Genomic DNA, 23,678 nt, shown 5'->3' on the forward strand with positions numbered 1-23,678 from the left:
CTGAGACTGATGTTCTGTGCATGTTTGTATTCATAGATGTACAGAGCTGTCACTAAGTTGAGGAAGGGATTCACAGTCATACCAGATTCTTTGGGTTATGGTGCTGGTGTGGATGAGGGAAGATTTGGAAATCTATAGCAGCATTCCCAATTTTAGGAAGTCCTCAAACATTTTCATGTAATCATTGCACTGTGTAAAATTATAACCCAGATGCTCAGATCTAGAAACATCTGTGTTGTAACAGATTTAGATAACTGTAGCATTATTAAGTTGTCTGCTAAAAAAAAAGTTCCAAAGTGACAGTGAACAGTGGTAATTTTAATCTAATTTGCTCGGCAGGATGATTATGACATCAAGGCTGCCCATTCTAAATTTTAACACATTTTAACCTTAACATAAAGAAAAATTCTTTGGAATACTTAATGAGGCAAATGGCTATCTTCTATGCCGTGATATTCTAAGGTGTTCTTCATTTGAATGATAACTGCAGAAAAATAAAAGCTACTCTGGGACAATTATTCCATTTTAGTTCAGAAGTGAATATTTACAGTGTGAAAAAAAAGTCAAATTCTTTAAGTTTGACTTTGGCACAGGTTTGTTTTTATATAATTAAGGTCCACATGTATGAACATGCTGTAGTTAGGAGCAATAGTGCCATGGTTTGGGAGTTTATTGTATAAGCTTTGCTGTTAGAAATCTTCTATGAAAATATTTGAAATGTAGGTGTTTTTGCACATTCTGAAATGTATCATTTTCTTTAATTACTGACTAATCAGTTTTGAGCTACTTTTCTGGAAATGTACTAGGTCAAATACCTGTTAATGTAGTAAAAGCTGATATATGAGATCTGCATAATGGTGCCTAAGGAGATTTTAGATGTGAGAGACAGGTCTGTTGTACCTCCCCTTGCTGCTGCTGGAAAATAGTCATTGTGATTAGAGCTTTGAGTAAGTGCTTATAATAAAGTGACAAGAACGTTTAGTGATTATGTCACAAGAGAGTCCTGTGGCAAACAATATCATTTACAAATGTTCACTTGTCTAGATTAAACATTCTTGCTAGTCTGTAGTAAGTTTTGGAAAATGAAACAAAACTTACTATCATGAAAAAAATCAATCATTCAAAATAGCTATACGGCTTAACAAAATCAGTTTGAGGCTCTTGTCAGTGACCTGTGCTTACATATTGGGAGGCTATGTATCGGTGCACAAGACAGTAATCCAATACTTTGCAATGCTCCACAGGTTTAAAAACTTCAAATTATTTCTTCTCTCCTGAATGTGATTTATGCCAAGAATGGATTTCAGAAACGTTACGTTCCTTTGCCTAAAAGAGCCTTTTTTGTGTGAGGTTGGGTAGTGAACATTGAAGGTGATTTGTGTGGAGGTGGAGCATAGAAGATTACATTTGTGCCAGATAACCAGATCCTTTTTTTGGAAAGTATGCACACGCTTTCTAGTGTAGGTATTTGCTTATTTTCTGTGCCCTAAACAGGAATATTGATTATGGTTGTGATGCTTGAGTGTGGATCAAAATAAATAAGAGGTTAGACTTTGCTTTCCCTTTGGATCATTGTTGCACCATATGGCACATTTATGTGATAAAACAGCACTAGACGCATTTTAAAAATACAACTTTCCAGTTTATAAACGCTGAAAGCCCTGGGTTTCCATTTTGAATCACTTTATTTGGAATGCTTCACTGTTATGCCACTCAAGCATCATCTCATGATATACACCAGTGCAGTGCCTTGTATAACCATTTGTCTTAATGCCAATGGTGATGGTAATGGTTTTTTTTTGTAGCCAGATATCTTTTCAGGAAGTCTTGCTTCCCACTCCAAGCATGTACAATTTAGCAAAATCAGTTATTTGTTTGATGAGACTTTATGTAACATTTCACAAACTTGCTTGAAATGACTTTTTAAGAGAATTATTCTTGTTGGAAGTTTTCAGAGTTTTATTTGAATAGTTCTGTCATATTACAATTCCATTGCAATATTTATGCCTATTATGCTGTGGCATAAATAGAATGTGCAGCTTTATTGCTCTAATATATTAACCTGAATGCGTAGAGATAACATTCCTCAAATGCAAAGAAGGAGTCCACTTCAACAAACCCAATGATTTTCAACACTAGAGAAGGTTGCTTGGTGCAACTGATCTGTTTTTGGCATTTAACCTCCTATTTAATAAGTTCTAATCCCATGTTCTTCCCTAGTTCCAGTTCCTCTTTCCCCAATTCTGAATGACCTTCCTAACCTATTTTAAAATTACCACTATCCCTGGTGACACATTCCACATAAACTCACAACATTAATGTAAGAAAAGGTTTCTTTTGATAACTATGTAAAATTGATCAGGTTAGAAGGTATTTCTACATTACCTATTGACTGCTCAATCACTGGAAACTGGTTTAAGAACATGAATAATATTTTCAGTTAATAATTTTTTTTAGTTGCTTTTAAAACAAGCACAGTAATAGAACTCATTAATCATAATATTAATGATTATGCAACAGCTCAGTTGTGGAGAAGCAAACTGAGCCAAATTCTTGTATCAGTGATAATGGGAACTGCAGATGCTGGAGAATCCAAAACAACAAAGTGTGGAACTGGATGAACACAGCAGGCCAAGCAGCATCTTTGTGCTGCTGGGATGCTGCTTGGCCTGCTGTGTTCGTCCAGCTCCACACTTTGTTGTCTTGAGCCAAATTCTTGAATGCCGTGTAGAGCATTTTAATTTATTAGATTGGAGGGACATCAAAGCTTCTGAATACATTAGAGAGAATAAGATGTTCATTCACTATTGTGGAAGAGGTCTGAGGGTCAGTTTTTCTCAGCCAAATTTCCTTAACAAATGTGCATTTTTATCAAAGGGGAAATGTAAAAAACACGGCATATTAAATCTTAATTATGGATACATGAATAAACTGGGAAAATATGAAGAACCAGGAAGTTTTGTATTCCAATGCTGAACAGCATGTAAAGCATCAGCAGAAAATCAGGGTCTGCAAGAGTTAGAATCAAACATCTGGAAGCACTTTTGACCCTAGATATTTAATGATAAATAAACTGCTGACAACATGAACATCAACTGATACTTCTGCTATTTCTATGATAATCACTGTTCTGTAAAGTTGAAAATGTTATTCTTATGAGTTCTGTTTGTGCATTCTGTTTTGCAATTAGCAATCTTTTAAATTTATTTGTGTCATTTTAAGGGGACTGTTGTTTTAAGTGATGGACATGCTAATGAACCAAGGCCCAGAATGAAATTGCATGACCAGTTGTCATGTACAGTTCAGCACAAGCATGTAGACAGCGATATTTCCTGCAAATGTGTTCATTGTGGCACGTCTGTGACTTTCCACATTCCACAGGCTGTACATTCCCTCAACCGAGCTATCTTGCCATAGTTTAACTGTACCAACTGTTTATTATGAATAGAATAGCTTAGCAATTATTTACCAGCCAGCTTCTTCTGGTACACTGAAAAGGTCATAAATATTCAATGGTGAAGACAGTAAATTGTAAAGGACTTCCTCTCCCGACTCACTCTGCTTGAAATCTGCACTCCACTCGTTACTTTAAGAACTAGATATGCTAGTAAGCCAAGGACCAGGACTACACAACACGACCAATTGCCATCTGCAAGAAACATGCAAGGAGAGGACAAGTTACACATCTGAGGCAGGTGGGATGTGAACACAATTATTCTGGCCCAGAGGCAAGGACATTACCACTGTATCATAAAACCCCATTTAATTATAAAGAGGAATGCATGCATCTGTTTTGGTAACTGCAGGCTGACCAGTTGAAAAGACCAGTCCTATTTAAGTGAGCTGAATCCATACTACTTAACTTGTGTTACTTGCCATAGCACAAGAAATATGAACATCTGTAACCATAATTTCAGGACGTACATCCTATAGGCAACACTCTTAATGTATTCTAAGTAACTTTCATGTTCTAACATAACAAAGTGCTTCATGGTTTGTGGTAAAACCTGAGCAAAAGAAAGATTAAGGCTGATGATTGAAGATATAGCTGAAGGGTTGTTCCTTCAGAAAGTTTTTCAAAAGCACAAGAGGATGAAACAAAGTAAAGGGAGCGTTTGGACAGAAAATCACTGTAGTGCTAAGGTAATTGTAGACACCAAAAGGAAGGTTATAAACTGCAAAAGCAGTTTCAATTATTGTTGATTCTCCTGTTAAATTGATAACTAGAAAATCATGCGGTGTATTAATACAATATTTCAGTATTACAATGATCTATATTAACATACAAACACATTTTCCTGAAGAATTAATACATTGTTTGCTCAGTTTCAAAATCATTTTAGCCTTCCTTTTAACTGGGCACATCTTAGAGTTGTCCTGCAGTCCCTTTGAGAAATCAAAGGAGAAACTAAAAGTACTGTAACATTTTTATGATTGTGACGTAAGCAACTGCCGAGAAACAGATATAAAGTAAAGTGATATACAGAAACAACTTAAGGTATTAATACATCAATAAATATACTGGCACTACCCATTTCTGTGCACTGTATGAATGATGTCAATCGAGGGGATGGTCTTGGATGTAAACTTAACCAAGCCGCCTTAAAACACTCTACATTAAATGATAAGAAATAGTAGGAACTGCAGATGCTAGAGAGTCTGAGATAACAAGGTGTAGAGCTGGATGAACACAGCAGGCCAAGCAGGATCAGAGGAGCAGGAAAGCTGATGTTTTGGGTCTAGACCCTCCTTCAGAAAATGATAAATGATTAAATGATAAATTGCTTTTCAGTAGGAGTAGAAATTTTAAATACTGATCAGCAATGGAATTGGTTAATAAAAAGCTGGGAGACAAAATTTAGCTGGTTGAAAATGGTATTTTTTTCTTGTGGGCAAAATCATTTCAAATCTTGGGACAAATCAACTTAAAACTGTAGGAGAATGTTCCAGGCCAGAAATGAAATGAAGAGTTCAGATGATGTGATAAACCATGAGTGAAAATCAGCAACTACTTAGGTCCGACGTGGAGTCCAGCAGCATTTTGAGGGGAACCCCAGTCTTGGGGCACTACAGAGAGTTCTTCTTAGCTGAGAGAGATTAGTAGATTTCTGAACACTGAGGGCAGTTCTGAGACAGTGGGAGATAATCTGAGAACATTTATGGTACTGAAAAGCATTCAAAAGGCCTGCAATAGTAATTCCTAGGAAGAAGTCCCAGATAAGAGAACAGAAGACTAGGAGCAGTGGAGAGACCAATATCTGGCATATTGAGAGAGATTCTATTTGCAGGTGTTATGTGAGTGGCAAGAGATGGCAAGGTTCGGAACCTGATGGAGAACGATGAATGAAATGGGACTCAAATTAACTTGACAGCTTACATCTATCCAGTTCCTCCCACCATGTTCCTGCATGCCAATGTCATTTCCTAGATTTTATAACTTCTTTCCACCATCATGTACAGTCCTGCCATATTCCATATTTGCAAGCCATGGCCTGTTTGTGTCCCCAGTAGGCATGGTTGTTAAGAGGGCTTTCCTTCATTGCTCAAACATTTGCATATAGGAGTTGGGATGTCATGTTGAGGTTATATTGACATTGACGAGGTCTGGTCTGGAGTACTGTGTGCAGTTCTGGTTGCCCTATTATAGGCAGGATATTAATAAACTGGAGAGGGTTCAGAAAAACAATTACCAGGATGTTGCTGGGACTGGAGAGTTTGAGATATAAAAATAGACCAGAAAGGCTGGCTAAAACCAAAAGAACTGCAGGTGATATAAATCTGAGACAGAAATAGGGCATTCTGAGGAAGGGTCACTTGACCCAAAACATTAACTCTGATTTCTTTCCTCAGATGCCCCCAGACTTGCTGAGCTTTTCCAGCAATTTCTATTTTTGTCTCTGGAGAGGCAGGGACTATTTTCATTGGACCGAGGGAGGTTAGGGATGATCTTATTGAAGTTTATAAAATCATAAGGGGCATTGATAAAATGATTGACAAGGGTCTTTCCCTTGGGTGGGGGAGTTCAAAACATACTTTTAAGGTGAGAGGAGAAAAATTTTAAACGGATACGAGGGTAACACAAAGTGGTTCATGTGTGGAGTGAACTGCCAGAGAAGGATGCAGGTACAATTACAATGTTTACAAGAAATTTGGAGACATTCACGAATAGGAAGTGTTTGGAGGGAAATGGACCAAGTGCAGGCAGGTGGGACTTAGCCATCATGGACTGGTTGAACTGAAGGGTTTGTTTCTAAGACTTTCCTCATACGACAAGCTGTTTACTTTGATGATTAAAATCATATTCCACTCACTAATTCCCAGTTCTACAATAATGCGGATTTGTTTTTCAGAGTAACACTAAACCAGAGAGCTCCACTTCAACTGCTGAACTCTACATTATTGCTGCCAGACAACCAGAATCAGTTCCTGTATCAGTTTTGCCAAACCATCCATTAATGCCACCAAATCCGACACCAAATAAACCACTAATGTTACAAACAGCCAAACCTGGCTTTCTAGTCAGTCAATATTCACTTACTTCCCTAAATACTGGTAAATAGCAAGACGTAGAGTTTCTTATTTAAGTTGATAATAGCCATGAATTCCAAGTAAAGTTAGCCATAACAAAACAATTATGCAGGGAGTTTTAAGCACAGTATAACTAAATAATTTAAGCACCCAGAATAATTACAGACCAGAATGACACCATGTGTCTATGTTGGTTCTTTGAAAATGAAATTTATCAAGCTCCATTCCACTGATTTCCCCTCACATTGTCCCACACGTTCTTCCTTCCCAGATTATATTTCAATTCTCTTCCAAATGCCTCAATTGAATCTATTTCCACCAGACCTTCAGGCAGTGCATTCCAAATTCCAAACACTTGCTGCATGTAAAAGCTCTTCCTTAAGTCTCTCCTTTTTTTTTTGCGTAATAACTTAAATCTGTGCCTTCTTACTTTTGGGCTTCCACCAGTAAGAACAAATTTCCCTGTCTCCCTTGTTCAACTCCTCAATCATTTTGTATACCTACATCAGATTTTCTCTCAATATTTTCTCCAAGGAAAACAGTACCAACTGCTCCAAGCTATCTACATAACTGAAATTCCTCAACCATAAAACTATTTTTGGAAATCTTTTCTGTTCTCTCACCAGTGCCTTCATCTTTCTCAAAGTTTGTCACATAGAACTGGATGCAGAACTCCTGCAGTTAGCATTGAACCAAATTTTTACACAAGTTTAACATATTTTGCTTGCTTTTATACACAGTGCTCTTATTAATAAAACCTAGGATAATATATGCTTCATTAACTAGGCTGTCAACCAGAAGCTTTGTTAGAATTGCACCCTTTATTTTGTAATGTCTCACCATGATCTTCTCACTAAAATAAATCACTTCTAACTTCTCTGCATCACATTTCATCTGCCTCTCGACCAACAATTTTATCAACCTGTGTATGTTCTTTTGAAACTCGACATTATCCTCCTCACAGTTCATAATGCTACCAAGTTTTGTATCATACACAGATTTTGAAGTTATATGCTGTGCCTTATCTATTGATAGATTTCAGAAAAAGTGCAGGTCCTAATCTACATGCATGAGGTATGCAGTCTTCTATAAATCTTCTCCATTGGATGTAAGCTGCAGTCAGCATTTATTGCCCATTCCTAGGTGCCTTGGAAAGATAGTAATGAGCTGCCTTCTTGGATCACTGCAGCCCTTTTGCTGTAGGTAGACCCACAATGCCATTAGGGAGGAAATTCGAGGATTTTGACCCCAGTGACACTGAAGGAACTGTAATATGTTTCCATATCAGAGTGCTTCCTCTTGTTTGGTTGTCCATCACCATTCATGATGAGATGTGATAGGACTGCAGAGCTTAGATCTGATCTGTTGGTTGTAGAATCACTTAGCTCTGTCTGTTACATGCTGCCTATCCGTTTGACGCAAAAGTAGTCCTGTTTTGTAGTTTTACCAGGTTGACGCCTAATTTTTAGGTCTAACCGCTGCTGTTCCTAGCATGCTTTCCTGCATTCTTCATTAAATCAGGATTGATCCCCTGGCTAAATGGTGATGGTAAAGTGGGGGATATGCCAGACCGTGAAGGTGTAGATTGTGTTTGAGTACAACTATGTTGCAGCTGATGCCTCACAATGTCTCATTGATGCTGAGTCTTGACTTGCTAGATCTGTTCTAAGTTGATTCTATTTAAGATGGTGATAGTGCCACACAACACAGTCAGATGGTATTGTCAGTGTGAAGATGGGACTTCGTCTGCACAAGAACTGCAGTTGTGAATGGATGCATCTGCAGCAGGCCAGTTGGTGAAGGTGAGAACATGTATGTATTTCTGTGTTGCTGGTTCCCTTGCCACCTGCAAGTAGACCTAATCTAGCAGCTATGTCCTTTAGGACTCAACCAGATCATTCAGTTACTGCTACATCAGGCAGTGGGGAGATAGTATGTGGTAATCAGCACAAGGTTTCCTTGACTTTCCTTGATGTTTGACTTGATGCCATGAGACTTCAGGGCAGCCAGAGTCAATGTTAAGGGAATTGCTTGGGAATACTTCCTTTAATTTTTCTTTTGATGAACAGCATCAATTTCCAAAACTGGAAATCAATGTACTGGCAAGTTGATCAGCATGTACGGAACCTCGGAGCAACTCTCTCCTGACCTTGCGTCACTGTGCTGCCATTTCTGCTATGTCTAGCTGACCAGTGGAAGAGGACATGTCCAAAGATGATGATAGTGTTGTCTGGGACGTTGTGTAAGGAATGATTCAGTGAGTTGTTGTGGGCCCGTTCTCTCAATTTTGGCAACCCCACCCAAAGATATTCATGAGATGTACTTTGCAGGATTGACATTTTGCCATTGTTGTTTCCGGTGCCTTCGTCAATGCCAGTCGGTTCATCCAGTTTCATTCCTTTCCTCCCCCTTCTGTGCAATTTCTAGGCTATTTCTGAGGGCAGTTAAGATTCAAGCACATTAGGCACTTCTGTGGTTGCAAAGGTTCATTATATCTGTGCGTTTTACAAGATAGTGGACACTTAGTTAAGAATGGGTGATGTCTAATGTGCAATTAACTTCATAACTGCCTCTGTGCAAACATGACCACCCACAAAAGAAGATTACATTGCCCTTTGCAAATGTGCTGGCATGAGGACAGTCCCAACTTGCACGATCCAATCCTTTTCCCCTCAGCTCCTTGACTAAAGTAGAAGAGGCTGAGTAGGCTGGGTCTATTTTCTGTAGTGCATCAGAGGCTGAGGGGCGACCTTATAGGGGTTTATAAAATCATGAGGGACGTGGAGAGGGAGATTAATCAAGATCTTTCTTCCAGGGTAGAGGAGCCCAAAACTAGAGGGCATAGATTTAAGTGAGAGGCAACAGATTTAAAAGGGACCTAAGGGGCAACTTTTTGATGCAGAGGGTGGTGTGTGTATAGAATGACCTGCCAGTGGAAGTGGTGGAGGCTGGTATGATTACATTTAAAATGCATTTGGATGGGTAAATGAAAAGGAAGTGTTAGGAGGGATATGGCCCAAATCCTTGCAAATGGGACTAGATTAATTTAGGGTATTTGGTCAGCATGGACGAGTTGAACCGAAGAGTCTGTTTCCATGCTGCATAGCTCTATAACTCTATGACCTGTGCTGCTTGGGTTGGTAGGGCTTGACCTGCAGGAACTGACTATGGCTAAAGTCCCAGATTGGAAAGATATAGATCCCCAGATCCTGATCACCACCAAGAGCCTGAGTGACTGTGGCCAATCCCTTGACTGAGATTGGACGATGCCCATGACTGAATGTGGCCGTGTGCCCTGACTGACCATAGTTCCCCCTTCACTCATCTAAAGGATTACTCCCTTTGGACTTTCAGGCATGGCTATTTGGTCAAAACATGCAATGTGTTTGCAGCATAAATTGCTGCCATATGCTGTAGGTGTGCCATGATGTCACACAGTGCCATATACAATCATGTCGAGGGGTGACAAGCTGACTGGCTTTGCCTGATGCAAGAAAGTTCACAATGAATTGTACTGAAAGGAAAAGCAGAGATTCTGTGAGCATCCAAGTAAACACAAAATGAGTGAGTGCTAAGAAAGTGAGCTAAGAGCCCTGAGATGTATCTTGCGCAATGCATGAGGTTAGTTTTTGTTCCTCCATGCAAAGCAAACTGGCAGGAGCATTGCAAAGAAAGTGTTAGTGAGCTCAAAAGTGCTGAAGTGAAGTGAAATCCAAGATTGGCTGAACCGATGTGGTGAGATGGGTGTTTTGCCGATATCGACATCCATGGACAGAGGTTGGAGCCATTCACTGCTGATGGACCGTTACACATATTGTTGGTCAATATGGAGTCCTGGGAAACAACTGCTAAGCTTCATCCATCAGGGACTGCTCTGACTTTCGCCTCAGGCATTGGCAAAGCCTAGTTGCTCACTGTATGAAGACTGTGTGAGCTGCATTTAAATGAGGTGAGATTCGCACATAATGAGATGTGGATACATGAGAAATAAGGTCCTAATGCTTGCTGGTGAGATTCTTTTATAAGCTGCTGAAACTTTGAGGAGAAAGTTGAACTTTTTTTTTCTCTGTTATGATTCAGACGTTTTCATTCTTGTCACATTCTCTCAAATTCCTCACTATTGCCCACACCACATGACACCTGAGAAGATTCTCTTCATGGAATGATGCTGATACAAGTGTCTGCTCAGTTCTTGTGTCTGCACACATCAACACATGTTGCTTATGTTGCCACCTCATACTTGGTATGCACTACATTTGTGCTAAATCTGCTGTCTAATACGACAACATGAGATCCAAAAGGAACAGCAAAGATCAGTCCAATTCAAATGAAAGTTGTTGAGATTGTAGAGAGGGCAAATAATTCTGCGGAGTTGCAGATTTCAAGATATTGGAGGGAAAACTATAAATTGAAGCAACTGAGGCAAGTCTAGCATATGCCCACGTTTGGAAAGTGCGTACATCAATGGAAATTGCCAGAATGATGTTCAGTACTTCTGAATTCTCTGAATCTCTGGGCTTATGCAAGTAGAAAAATCCAGCATTGCAGATATCAAAAGCAGCCACAAATGCTGTACAGGGTTTAGAAGATGAGCTACTTTGTAATGTGACAGAAGACACGTAATGTTATGTGAGTTTTGAAAGTAAGATGTAATTACAGGATATTTTTCTGCAGTCAGTATTCAATGCATGGCATGCAAATATATTAGGATCTTGGCACAGAATGGCAAGATGTCTAACCATCCACAAACATACCATTGACTTGATTTCTAAATTTGAACCCACCATGAGAAAGCAACATATCAGCTCCTGTCTTGTCAAGTAAATGTGCAGGCCTGTTTTCTGTTATTCGTGACTCCACAACTTTCTCTGTTGAATTTCAAATTCAAGTCATATATGTATTCGAATTAGTGTTGCAATACCAAACACACTGTTGCATTCTGCTTAGTATACCTGACAACTTCTCATAACCAGCATCTATTATCTTCTATAATTTGTCTTTTTTTAAAACCTATTTCTTACTGAATTTGCAAACTTAGTGGATGAAAATCTCCATTTCCCGATAGCAATAAGGATCATTTATTGCAAGTGACATATTTGAAAATTCAGGTTGTATATAAATGTCTTTTATGTACAAATTATCAAGCCTTATAGTCAGTTAAAAATTAATTCAATGTATTTCCTTTCTGTGGATAGGTTTTGGTTGTTTCCTGATTTTGCCATGAAAGTACAAAACAGCTGTGTTCTTGCCTCTGTAATCATGCTGCTTCATCTAATCAGTCGAGCAGAAGGACAAGGTACTTGTCTTATATCTATTAGAACAAATAGTTAAGCATTAATTGCTGTATAAATTCAGAACTGACTTACCCCTATATCAGTCGTTTTTAGGTTTTTGAGATATTTTCTTTTTGTTTCAAACCTACTTGTCTTTATGACAAGTTTTCTGAGCTCCCAGGATGTCTACAGCTATTTGCACTATATCTGAATATATGAACCAGGAACATGGGTAGACCACTCAGTCCTTCAAGCCTACTGTACCATTCAGTAAGATCATGGCTAATCTGGCTGTTCCACATTCCAGCCTACCCCTGATAAATTTCACCTCCTGTTTTATTAAGAATTTATCTACCTCTGCATTCCAGATATTCAAAGACTCTGCTTCCCCACAATTTGAGAAGAATAGTTTCAAAGATTCTTATGGAGAGGATGCTTTCCTTTCTCTATGTACCCTGCAAGATCCAGGGGATACAATCTTAACCTGTCTAACCTTTCCTCATTAGACAACCTGCCCATTCCAAGTATTAATTTAATAAACATTCCCAGAATGGCTTCCAATACATTTTAACATCCCTCTGTTAAACAAGGAGATCAATACATTAACTATGCTGTGGAATACCATTTTAAATAATTGCTTGAAAACTGTTATGGGGATTAGAGGTGCTAGTTTATTACATGATGCAGTTTTCCCACAGTCTGACATAGCATGTTTTTAAAAAAAACTAGTCAATTTATGGGCGGTTCCTATAATTACTGATCCAGGTATTAGGTTACACTCTAGATGGATGTGATGAAAAGACATGATCATATATGCCAATTCCCCCTCCCCGTCCAATGGTAGAACCTCATTAGCTGGCTAGCTCAAACCAAAACCCTGGCCATATGACTGAATCTGCTGGTTTGTTTGAGCAACCTTTAATTGAACAGTTTTGACTTCTGTTTAAACACCAAAAGAACTGCGGATGCTGTAAATCAGGAACAAAATCACAGCTGCTGGAAAATCTCAATAGGTCTGGCAGCATGTGTGAAGAAAGAAACAGTTAACGTTTTGGGTCTGGTGACCCCTCCTCAGAACTCAACTTTGACTTTTGCGTTTTGCTTTGCTTGTAACACCCAAATAATAAGCAACTCTGAGCAAAGCCTGTGCCTCACCTGTGAAGTGAACCAACCTTCAGCTTACAACTACTACGCGTTCATCAGCAATTCAACTGCATCTTGTCCCTGTGAAACTGACTTCTGTTCACAGTCAGCTGAAAGAACCTCAGCTGGAAATTGATTTACTGGATTCTCTAATTCATTTGAACAAATTCTCATATCTTTGCTTTTTAAGTAATCTGTAACATCTTTCTGTCCCTTTTATTTCTTTTGATGATGCATCTGTGTATAAATTTGTGTCATAAAACTTAAATGCTGCATGCATTCAGATACAGATCCTTTAGACATATCCTTTGATTATTTTTGTAACCTCCAACATTCTCTGTTGATTTTGCTTTAGATTTGTACAGTACATCCCTTCCTGTTGTCTCTTTGTCATTTCATACATAAATACTTCTCTTTTTCTTTGTCTCTACTCAGATTTACAACATCAGCTCAGATGTGAGTGCTTGCTCCCACTATGTAAAAAATCCTCTCCACTTCCCTAACTATGTGGCTGGCTTTAATACCAATTCCAGCATAATTCAGGTATAGACTATCCCAACAGTAACAGCCCCACTTTCTCCAGTACTCGTGGCAATGTCCTACAAACCACAACCTACTTCTCCCATACAGTGTCTTGAGCCAATTTTTCATTTCTTGAATCTTATTTGCCTTCTGCCGATTTGCACATAGCTCAGGTAACATTCCCAAATTGTCTTGTTCTACCTGTGTCGTTGGTACCTATGTGGATGATGATAACTGGATCCTCCTCTTCCTACTGTAAGTTCCCAAGCTGAGCAAGTGTCCTGAGCCCTGCCAGTGAGCAAGCAACAAAGTTGTCTGAACTCATGCTCCTTCCTGCAGGAGAACAGTGTCAATCCAACTATCTGTTCGCTATTACCACTTCATTTGAACAACTTTCTTTAAAACACCTCATGGTCAATGAGCTCATCTGCCCAGTATCCCTTACTCTCATCCAAGTAAAATGAAAGATCCTGAAACATTTTGTACAACTGCAAAGTCTGAAGTTCTTGTGCTTCTGTTTCCTGGGTGCTCTTACCTGTCTAGTCACACCCACTTTTCCTGACCAGTGACCAAGTCAGAAGATTCTGTGCAAAGCAATACAACTAAACGGTGTTTTAGCTGGAATAACTTGTCCAGGCATTTTTTCCCTTCCCTGATGTGACATGTTGTCTGTAATTCGATCTCCACCTCAGCTTGCTACCTAAGCTATGCATATTGGCTCTTGTTTAGGGCTAGGGCATTGGCCTATCTATCACCTAGCTGTCTGGCTTTGAACTTAGTTCTAGGACCAATCTGCCAAACTATTTTCTGCCACATTGTTCACCTCCCCATTTCTTATCTACATAAAAAAAACTCTACAGAAAACACACGTTTCCAAGTCATAAAATCTCTAGCATTTTTTTTGTCATTCACCTGTAGGTAAGTAAAATTTTATTGTTTATGAATCATAACAGTAGACCGACCATAAGAAGCAGAACCAGAAGTTGGCCAGTCAGTCTGTTTCACCATTCAGTAAGATCATGGCTTATCTGATAATCCTCAACTCTCTTGACTTCTCCGAATAACCTTTGACTCTCTTACTCAACCTTGAATAACATAATGATCTAGCTTCAACAGTCCTCTGCAGGAAAGAATTCCACAGATTCATTCCCATCTGAGAGAAGATATTCCTCTTTATGGCCTCTTTTGCTGAGATTATGCCCTCTGGTCCTCGACACTCACAAGGGACAGAAACCTTCCTGCATCTATCCTGTCAAGTCTCATAAGATCCTCCTTGTTTCAATAAGGTTGCTGCTCATACTTCTAAATTCTAGTGAGTACAGGCCCAACCTACTCAACTTCTCCTCATGACATAGTCCCTTCATATTAGGTACAAAAACAAAGTTGCTGGAAAAGCTCAGCAGGTCTGGCAACATCTGTGAAGGGAAAATCAGTTAACTTTTCGGGTCCGGTGACCCTTCCTCAGAACTTCATATCTAGTATTAACCTAGTGAATGTTCTCTGGGTGCCTCCAATGCCAGTATATCTTTACTTAGGTAAGGGGCCCAGACTGTTCACAGTATTTCAGTTATGGTCAGTCAATGTCTTTTGTAATTTGAACAAAACTTCCCTTCTTTATAGTCCATTTTCTTTGAAATAAACACCAACACTCCATTTGCCTTCCCTATTACCTGCTGAAATTAGGTGCAGGTTTTTGCAGTCCTTCTCTATTTAAGTAATATTAAGTGTCCCTATGCTTTCTTCCAAAGTGCAGACATTTTCCCTTGTTGTATTGCATCTGCCAAGTTTTTGACCATTCACTTAACCTGCTTATGTTCCTCTGTAGACTCTGTTTCATCCTCGCCACTTGCAGCTTTGAATGAAATAAAATACCTTATATTTAACAATACTCAACTTTATGACCTTAAAGACACACTTTTTTGTCTTAGAAGCAAAATAATACAACATGCATTATGCTCCAAATTTTATGAAACCATGTGTCATCCAACTTAGACAGATTTCTAACAATGTTATTAATGATAAGAGTGCTCAAGATTTTAAACTTTCTATGCTGTTCTGGTGGGCTCATGTTTCCCAAAAAAACTAAGAAATACTTTACTATTCACTTGATATCTTTTCTCTATTTTAATTTGTGTTAAATGTTTACCATATCCTCCAATTACCATAACTCATCACAGCATGGAAGCCCACAGTATTTCAAAAACTTTAATTGCCCCTGAATTGCCACATTTTGTTAAAAATCAAATATTTATGTTACACAAAGGTTAGCACATAAAGCAAGAAAATCTACAGGAATATCTTCCCGATCAACATAAAATTTTGCTTAATTAACCACATTTTGTTTTAAAATACAAGTAACTTCAATAATCTCTCAATCCCCACTTAGACCTTGAATGGTGTAGGGACTGACCCCAAACACTAATCAGGAGAATAATATATTGTGCATGAAGTAATACAGGGCACCTTGTATGGATCAGATGGTACAGATGATACCTGACAATGTTCAATGCCAGGAGTGTTTGCTGTTTTTTTGTTTGAAAAAACGTTTCTAAAAAAGTATTAAAGCCAAAAAGCCCATTTTAATTCTAAATCCAGTTTCCTTCTGAATTTCATGACTTAACCAAGTTTAGTGAAGTAAAATATTCTAAAGTTAAAATGGAAAATTGTACTGTTAATCACTCTTTACTTCAGTTGCCATTTTTGTGACAAATTGTAAACAAAACAGTGCAAAATTTAAAGCCAAATGTACGCATGCTGCATAAGGAGTGTGACACTTGTCCACTGATAAAATTATTGTCAGGTCAATGTTCAGATCTTTTCATGGTATGTAAGAAATCAGTGTTGGGCTTACATTTTTATATTAACAATTCGAGTATCTTAGAGTTGAATAACATCAATTGTTCATAATATCTGTGCAATATTCTCTTGTGCCCTCCCAGCCATTTAACAGCATGACAATTTCTGTATTCATGCACAGGACAAACGTGTCTTATATGTGCAATATGAGCTCCTCTTTGTGATCTTCACTTTGATTCTGTTATTTGAATGTTTAGTCGATGTTGTACAGGAAACAGGAAAAATGACTAGCTATGATATAATTGTAGATAAAAGTGAATTTAAAGTAAATACCAGTAGTTAATTATTGGTTCCATTCAGTATTCATTTCAATGAGGAATGCTGCAACAAAGCACTTTTTAGATCAACTGATCCAGCATATGCTTTTCTTCTTGCGTTCTAGTTTCAATATTACAAAAATAATACCAGCAAATGCTAATGAGGTTTATAAAAGTTGAAGCCTTCATCACAGAATAAAATGTACTCATTCTGGGAAGATCAGTCTTGCGCAGCACAGCTGTTACACTTGGAAGAGATTTGTGGCTGTTAATCATTATCTGCAGTGATAAAGATGCTATTGTTATTTACAATACAGTATTATATTGTAGGGGCTTTAACTTATTTCTTTCGTAAAAGACATCAATAAAATTAAAAACATCATGAATGAAGTACAGAAAATATTAGATGTACGTGACGGAATGTATCTTACTAGAAATCCGCTAAGTATCATTTTTGTTTAGTTTCACGGGGCATTCCCCTTTGTGACACTAAGCAGGTTTCCTCTGCTATCATCGCAAATTCATTTCACTAACTATGTACTACGGCCCTATGGTGCCCTGCTCATCTGTGCTATTTTGATTCTCTCACCAAAGGCAGAAGTACTTGTCAGGACATCTCAGGATCACTGGCATTGGTGCCTTGTGTAAAACACCATTGTGCATCCAGTCAAATACTCAGTAGCGGTTTGTAACATTTCCCCCAGAGAACTGGCGCCCACATTATGGACAGGGACCTGCAGATCCTGGTGGATGGGGCGGCATGGTGGAGAGCCGTCTTCTTGTCTGAGGACCAGCAGAGAAGGCAATGAACCCCCAGATCCTGACAGTCTAGCCCGAAGTTGCCAGCTGGTCATTGCAGTCTCTGTGGTCCAGTGAAATGCACAGCAGTACCACACAAAGGTCATTGACCTTCTCCACGCTGTCAGAGAAAGTGATATCACCTTTACCTCCTGCTTCCTTTACCTCACCTTCTATTCTATATCACACTCACTCTATCTCTGTTACTGTGCCCCATTTCCACCAAGGCTTCTGCTCTGCCTCTCCCACTATTGCATGCGAACGTCTTCCTTCACTCACTCTCTGACACTCCTGTTCCCCACCCTGCTAACTCTATCCTACCGCCTCCACTCCCTTGGGTCACTTCACCACTTCTTCCCCATCTCACTGTGACACCCACTTTTATCTCACTCAGTCCCATCTTTCCTTGCATTCCAGAAGAAAATAGTCCATAACAAGACCTAAGGAGGGGGTGACCTGCAAAGCTGCCTAAAGCACCCCCACCACCAGCACAGATACTGAGATCCCAGAGGATACATTAGCCAGATTAGTGAGGATGTGAGGACCCCATGATGTCAGCAATTCATGACTTAATTGCCTGCGCTTACAGACACAGGAGCAGCCGGCAGGTTTGTCAGGAGCACAAACAACCTGTGACAAAGTTTGCAGCACTACAGTAACTCTGCTGAGACCCTGCTGGACAGGGTGGGGCTGGTACATCCAGCCAGGTTTGCTAGATAGGTTTCGGCACCAACAGCAAGACAACAAGGGGTGAGGACCCTCACTGCAGGTGGCCAGTCCTAGAGACAGAGATGCCAGTAGACATGAAGCCAGAGGAGCAACCACATACGGGCCTCTGTGAAGTTTCCTCTCAGGACACTACAGAGGTGGCTCAGCCTTCCACTGCAACCTGCCTGCAACCCCCAACACCCTGACCTGCCATCCTTAGCTCTGTGGAAGGTGAAATGAAAGATGGTGCTTCTGTTACTGGGCAGGACATGCTCAGCATGACTGGGCCCTCTAGACATGAACACTCCCAGGGTCACCTAACCAAAATTCCAAGCAGTCACAAATTGACTGAGCACAAAGAAAGAAAGAAAGTGAGGATCCCTGAGATGCACACTGGCCCAGTTCATGAGTTGGGTACTCTTAAGTGTCCTGGCAGCAATATTTCAACGAGAGTTGCCAATGCACTCTAAAGGGCTAAATTGAAGTGCAGAGTTGGATCGGAGATGTACCTTGATGATCACAGTGAGGTAGGTGCAAATCAGATGCCAGTGTTCATGGGCATGGGGTTTGTGCAGTCACTGCCCATGGAATGCGTTAGATGTCCAAGATGAAGGTTTGGAAGAGCGAGCAGCTAGCTGGAGTCTCAAGGTAACTGCTCTAAATTGGGAATTCTCAACATCTATTTTCTACCTGGATGCGGAATGGGAGTCTGTGTATTAATGAGGCAAGATTTGGTTTTGATGAAGCTATTAATAATAATAATCCAGGATCAAAAGTCTCTCAGTGCTCACAAGCAAGATTCTTGACTTGCTGATTAACACTTGATTAGACATGAGGCTTTTTGCTCTCAGTGTTGAAAATGTTCTTGCTCTACGTCTTGCCAATTTCACAACTTTCCTGCAATGGCCTGTTTTCATTTGAAAGAAAATTAGAAGAGGAAGGTAACCACACATATGCAATGCTACAGCAGAGTTAATGGAGGAACAAGTTAAATCAGAGCGATAGTAAGAACTGTTGCTGCTGGAGTCAGAGATAACACTGTGTGGAGCTGAAGGAGCACAACAGGCCAGACAGCATCAGAGGAGCAGGAAATTTGATGTTTTGGGTCGGGACCCTTCTTCAGAAAGTTTTGGTATACACTCCCTCACTCAAATTGCAGTGGGTAAGATTCAAACTAGTGCTCAAAAGGAATTTGGATAAAAAATTTAAGACCGGGGGAAGCAGGGAAAGATCAGGTAGAGGGGAGGAGATGACGGGGCTAACTACATTTCTCTTGGAGAAAACCGATGCAGGTTTGAAACACAGATTGACCTTCTTCTAAGCTGCACCATTCCATTCTGTTTGGCCCAAAAGTGGGAACAGGAGAAGCTCAGGGCTTATCTTTTCTATCCCTTGCTCCACCCTTTGGAGCACTTCATCATTTACAAATTATCTTTGTTTCCTTTCTGAGCTTTGCCATAATATCATGTTGGAACTTAATGCCCAAACACTGAAAACTTACTAAATAAGAAATAGGAGTAACTTGCCTTGCAGCTTTCAAAATGCCCAGCCCTCCTACAAGTACACTGTGGTATAGGTGAATACAGTCCCACATTTATGCAACATTACACAATTGTGAACTCTAGACTCATCCTCATGTTATATTAGTATTTATTCAAACATTATTCAATCTCACCATTTCTTTACATCTTTGAACATAGTTATATATTCACATTAAATAGCTTATTTTAATTATTTTGTTCCTACATTCAGGGAGGTTGAAATTAACTGTTCTGTCTGAAGACAGACTGCAGATGAAATGGAAAGAGGTTGATGGCAACAAACAGGGTTATAAAGTACGAGTAAAGCCGTCAGCAGGTAAGGGGAGTTTTGTTTTTATGCTGGTGGAAAGTAACCTCTACATATGCATTTTTACAGCTTTCAAATCTACCTCTCCTGATAATGGTGACTGATGCTGGGATAGAGAAGCCTGGGTCCCAGCAGCACTTAAGCATCTCCTTCAAATGACTATTCTTCATGTGCAGGACTTGGCAATGAATACCAGTCAGATGTTTGGCCATGGGGTGTTGGGGAGATGTGGTCATTAATCATCCAAAATCTATCCTCACCTCAAATTGATGTATCGTTGTCTCCAACTGTCTGCTCTGTCCTCTGGGCCATGGACTTCTGTTCACCTATGCTTATGGACAGTGTGCTGCAGAGCATTGCCATTACCTTTTGCAGGGTGGCTGACCAGGAAACACTCTGCCATCAGGCACATTGGAAAAAGTTACAAGCTGATAGCCAAAAAAGTTGATTAAGTTGCGAATCCAGTCCTGGGATGGGACTCAAAGCACCAAAAGGCGCTCATACAAAAAAAAGTACCCAGTGACTTCTGCAATTCAGATCAATGGAGAACAACTAGGACTGGCAATATTTCCTGACCTTCTCTGGCCTACCTTAGGATGCTAAAGTCAATTATAACATTCTGACCTGATGAAATCAATTAACAACAATGACTAGTGAGTGAACCAGTGTATGACCCTTCTGGGATATGTGTCATAGAATTACACGAAATCGTGTAAACACTGTAAGATTGGTAAAGTTAGATCATGTGGGATTCAGCATGAGCTTGCCAATTGGATACAAAATTGGCTTAATGGCAGGAGACAGAAGTGGTGGAGGGTTTTTCCAGATTTGAGGTCTGTGACCAGCAATGTTGTGCAGGGATTGGTGCTGGGCCCACTTTTGTTTGTCATTTACAGAAATGATTCAGATGAGAATATAGAAGGCATGGTTCGTAAGTTTGTGGATGACACCCCCAAAATTGGACAACGAAGAAGGTTATCTAAGATTACAAAGAGATCTTAATCAACTGGGTGAATGGGATGAGGAGTGGCACATGGAAAGTGAGCCAACAAACTCCATAATGTTATGTTGCAGATAGGAAAGAGAAGTGGCTAAGTTGAAATATAAGTTAATCAAATTCAGTAAATATTGAGATATCCCACAGTTAGCTGGTTTACATGATCTCATTTGTTGCTGCTACAGAGAAACAGCTGATGGTTTTCGAGAAAAGTAAGCTAAAGATAACAAATATTAAAGATATCAAACCCCATACTCTCCTACTGAAGTTTGTATTTTAGTTTCGATGGGCTCGACCCTGTCACTGAAGGTAACAAACAGCTTTCTCACTCTGGGGTGTATATGGTGGAAGTTCCTCTGAGTTTTGTGGTCAACGAAGTATTTCCATTCAACAATGCTAGAATTTGAGACAGACATTGAAAAGTTGGCTTGATAGCAGAGTATATCCTGGTGTTATCACAAATATCAGCTTTATCATTTAGCATCAGCTTAAACTTCCTCCAGAATACTATCAGCCAGTTGCAGAAAAGTATAGAATTGGAAATTCTAGTACTGGTTTGCAGTTATCTAATCTCACAATTATTAATTTCGTCTTCTCACCCAAAAGTTCTGCTGCCTCCTTCCAAATGTTTATAAAGTCCTTGTTACCCCTCAGACCTGTGTTCACTGACCTTCAATAGCAACTGATCTACAAATGAAAACATTCATCCACTTATTTAATTCCCAACCTGTTCAACGTAACAGCAAATAACACAATTGAATGGAACAATCCAATTTCTCACAATTTATTTAAATTAGATTAGCCTATATTTTCAAAGCAGTTCCATGCTCTTTTTTTTCTTATCTATCTGTCCTGATCTCTGTAATCTCTTCTAACACCGCACTTGTGCTTCTTCCACTTTCAATACCCTATCATTGATCGCTGTGCCTTCAGCCAAGGTATCAAACCATGGAATTTGCTTTCCAACTCTGTCCATCTTAAGATGCTCCAACCAAATCTTTGGCCTCAGTTCTAATGCTTCCTGCTTAAATTCAGTGTCTGTTTGTGCCTGATCATGCTCTTGTGAAATGCCTTGGACATTTTAAAGTGCCATTTAAATTTAATTTGCTGGTGTTTTTAAATTGTTACTGAAAGTAATGAGATTGCACTTACATTTGAGCTGAGAGTTTTGCTGTTTGAATAAAGACTGGTTTTGGCAATTTACCTGCAAGAAACTGTCTTGTTGACATAGCAATTCTAAATCAAAGCCATTGAAGGGTTCAACATCAAAGTGTCTTAGGAATTGTGATGAATTAGCTTCTGTAATAAAAGAATTTTCTCAATCAATATTCTTTTGTACATAAAAAAACTGCAACAATTATATTCTCAAGAATGGAACATCTTGATGCCAAGTATTCCAATTTTGTTAACTAATTAATCATTGAGGAAAACAGACATTTCCTTTGTTTTTTCATTAAAAGAAGAATTTCACCCCATAAATATGTTCCAACACGGCATGATGCTGATTTCTCTAAGCCTGAATTATACTGACTCACGGCTTTAGTTCTGCAGCTTTCCACTTCATTGTTTTTCTAAACATTGCTATGAAGTGCCAGTTAATCAATACTTCAACAATGAAGGGTACATACGTATAAAGTATGCTAATCTCAACTGATCTTTCAAATTTTCCCTTCAAAGCTGATGAATAAACTGTTAATGTTCCAGAATTTTTCAACTGTTATTCAAAGTGTTTACTAAATTTGCTGTCATGTAAAAGTCCTTCAGGAGGAAGGTATTCAAGATGATATTTCACAGTTTGTGCTTTCAAGAGGCTGAAGCTGGAAAGTTGCTCTAGAATGCTATTAGAGAAAAGTAAGGAGCCTTGATTTCATTTGATTATGGTAAATGCCTCAGTCCGTAACCATTATGATACCTTTGTATATTTTGCTGTGTTTATTTCACAGGTGCCTTGGATCGGGAAATAATCTTGAAGACAAATATAGCAAAAGCAACGGTTGTTGGTCTTTCTCCCACTCAAGAGTACACACTGCAAATATTGCTCTTAAATGGAACACGGGAACATCATTATGCCAAAAGGAAATTCATTTGTAAGAATATAGTTTGCAAAATCCAATTGTGGATTGAGCCCTTTTCCACACTCCAATCAGTGGAACAATTGAAACTGAAATTTACGTAATTATTTTCTTTCTGAAGGAGTAAACAACGGATCATTTTACTTACTTATGCGGTGATCCAGCATTTATTTCCCATTCCTAATTGCCCTTCAGAAGTTGGTGGTGAGCTATCTTCTTAATGACTGCAATCCATTTAGTCTAGGCAGACCCACAATGGTGAGAGAGGGAGTTCCAAGATTTTGACCCAGAGACGCTAAAGGAACAGTGTCATATTTCCACTCAGGATGCTGAATGCCTTGAAGGAAAACTTGTTGTCGGTGGTGTTCTCAAGTATCTGCTGCCCTTACCCTTATAAGATAGTAGATGTCATGGGTTTAGAAGGTGCTCCCCAAGGTACCTCGATGAATTTCTGCAATGCATCTTGGAGATGATACACATTGCTACTACTGAGCATCGATGGTGGAGAGAGTGAATATGGGTGTGGTACCCAACCAAGTGGGCTGCTTTGTCCTGGATGGTGTCAAACTTCTTGAGTGTTGTTGGAGTTGCACCTGTCCAGAAATGTAGGTAGTGTCCTTTCACACTCCTGATTTGTGCCTTGTAGTTTGTAGATAAGCTTTGAGGAGTCAGGAGG

The 23,678-nt window shown here is 39.3% G+C and overlaps 1 protein-coding gene across 1 annotated transcript in view; it reads left to right on the forward strand.

Annotated features, from left to right (window-relative positions):
* The window catches only part of LOC125461646 (collagen alpha-1(XIV) chain-like), a 143,349-nt gene that overhangs the window by 1,474 nt on the left and 118,197 nt on the right, over nt 1–23,678 (forward strand). The window contains exons 2-4 of the mRNA XM_048550601.2: nt 11,724–11,824; nt 19,838–19,942; nt 22,874–23,017. Of these exons, the coding sequence (XP_048406558.2) occupies nt 11,749–11,824; nt 19,838–19,942; nt 22,874–23,017 (325 nt within the window). The 5' untranslated portion in view covers nt 11,724–11,748. The remainder of the gene's footprint in view (nt 1–11,723; nt 11,825–19,837; nt 19,943–22,873; nt 23,018–23,678) is intronic.

Source organism: Stegostoma tigrinum, chromosome 19 (genome assembly GCF_030684315.1).
Source record: "Stegostoma tigrinum isolate sSteTig4 chromosome 19, sSteTig4.hap1, whole genome shotgun sequence".
Lineage (NCBI taxonomy): Eukaryota > Metazoa > Chordata > Chondrichthyes > Orectolobiformes > Stegostomatidae > Stegostoma > Stegostoma tigrinum.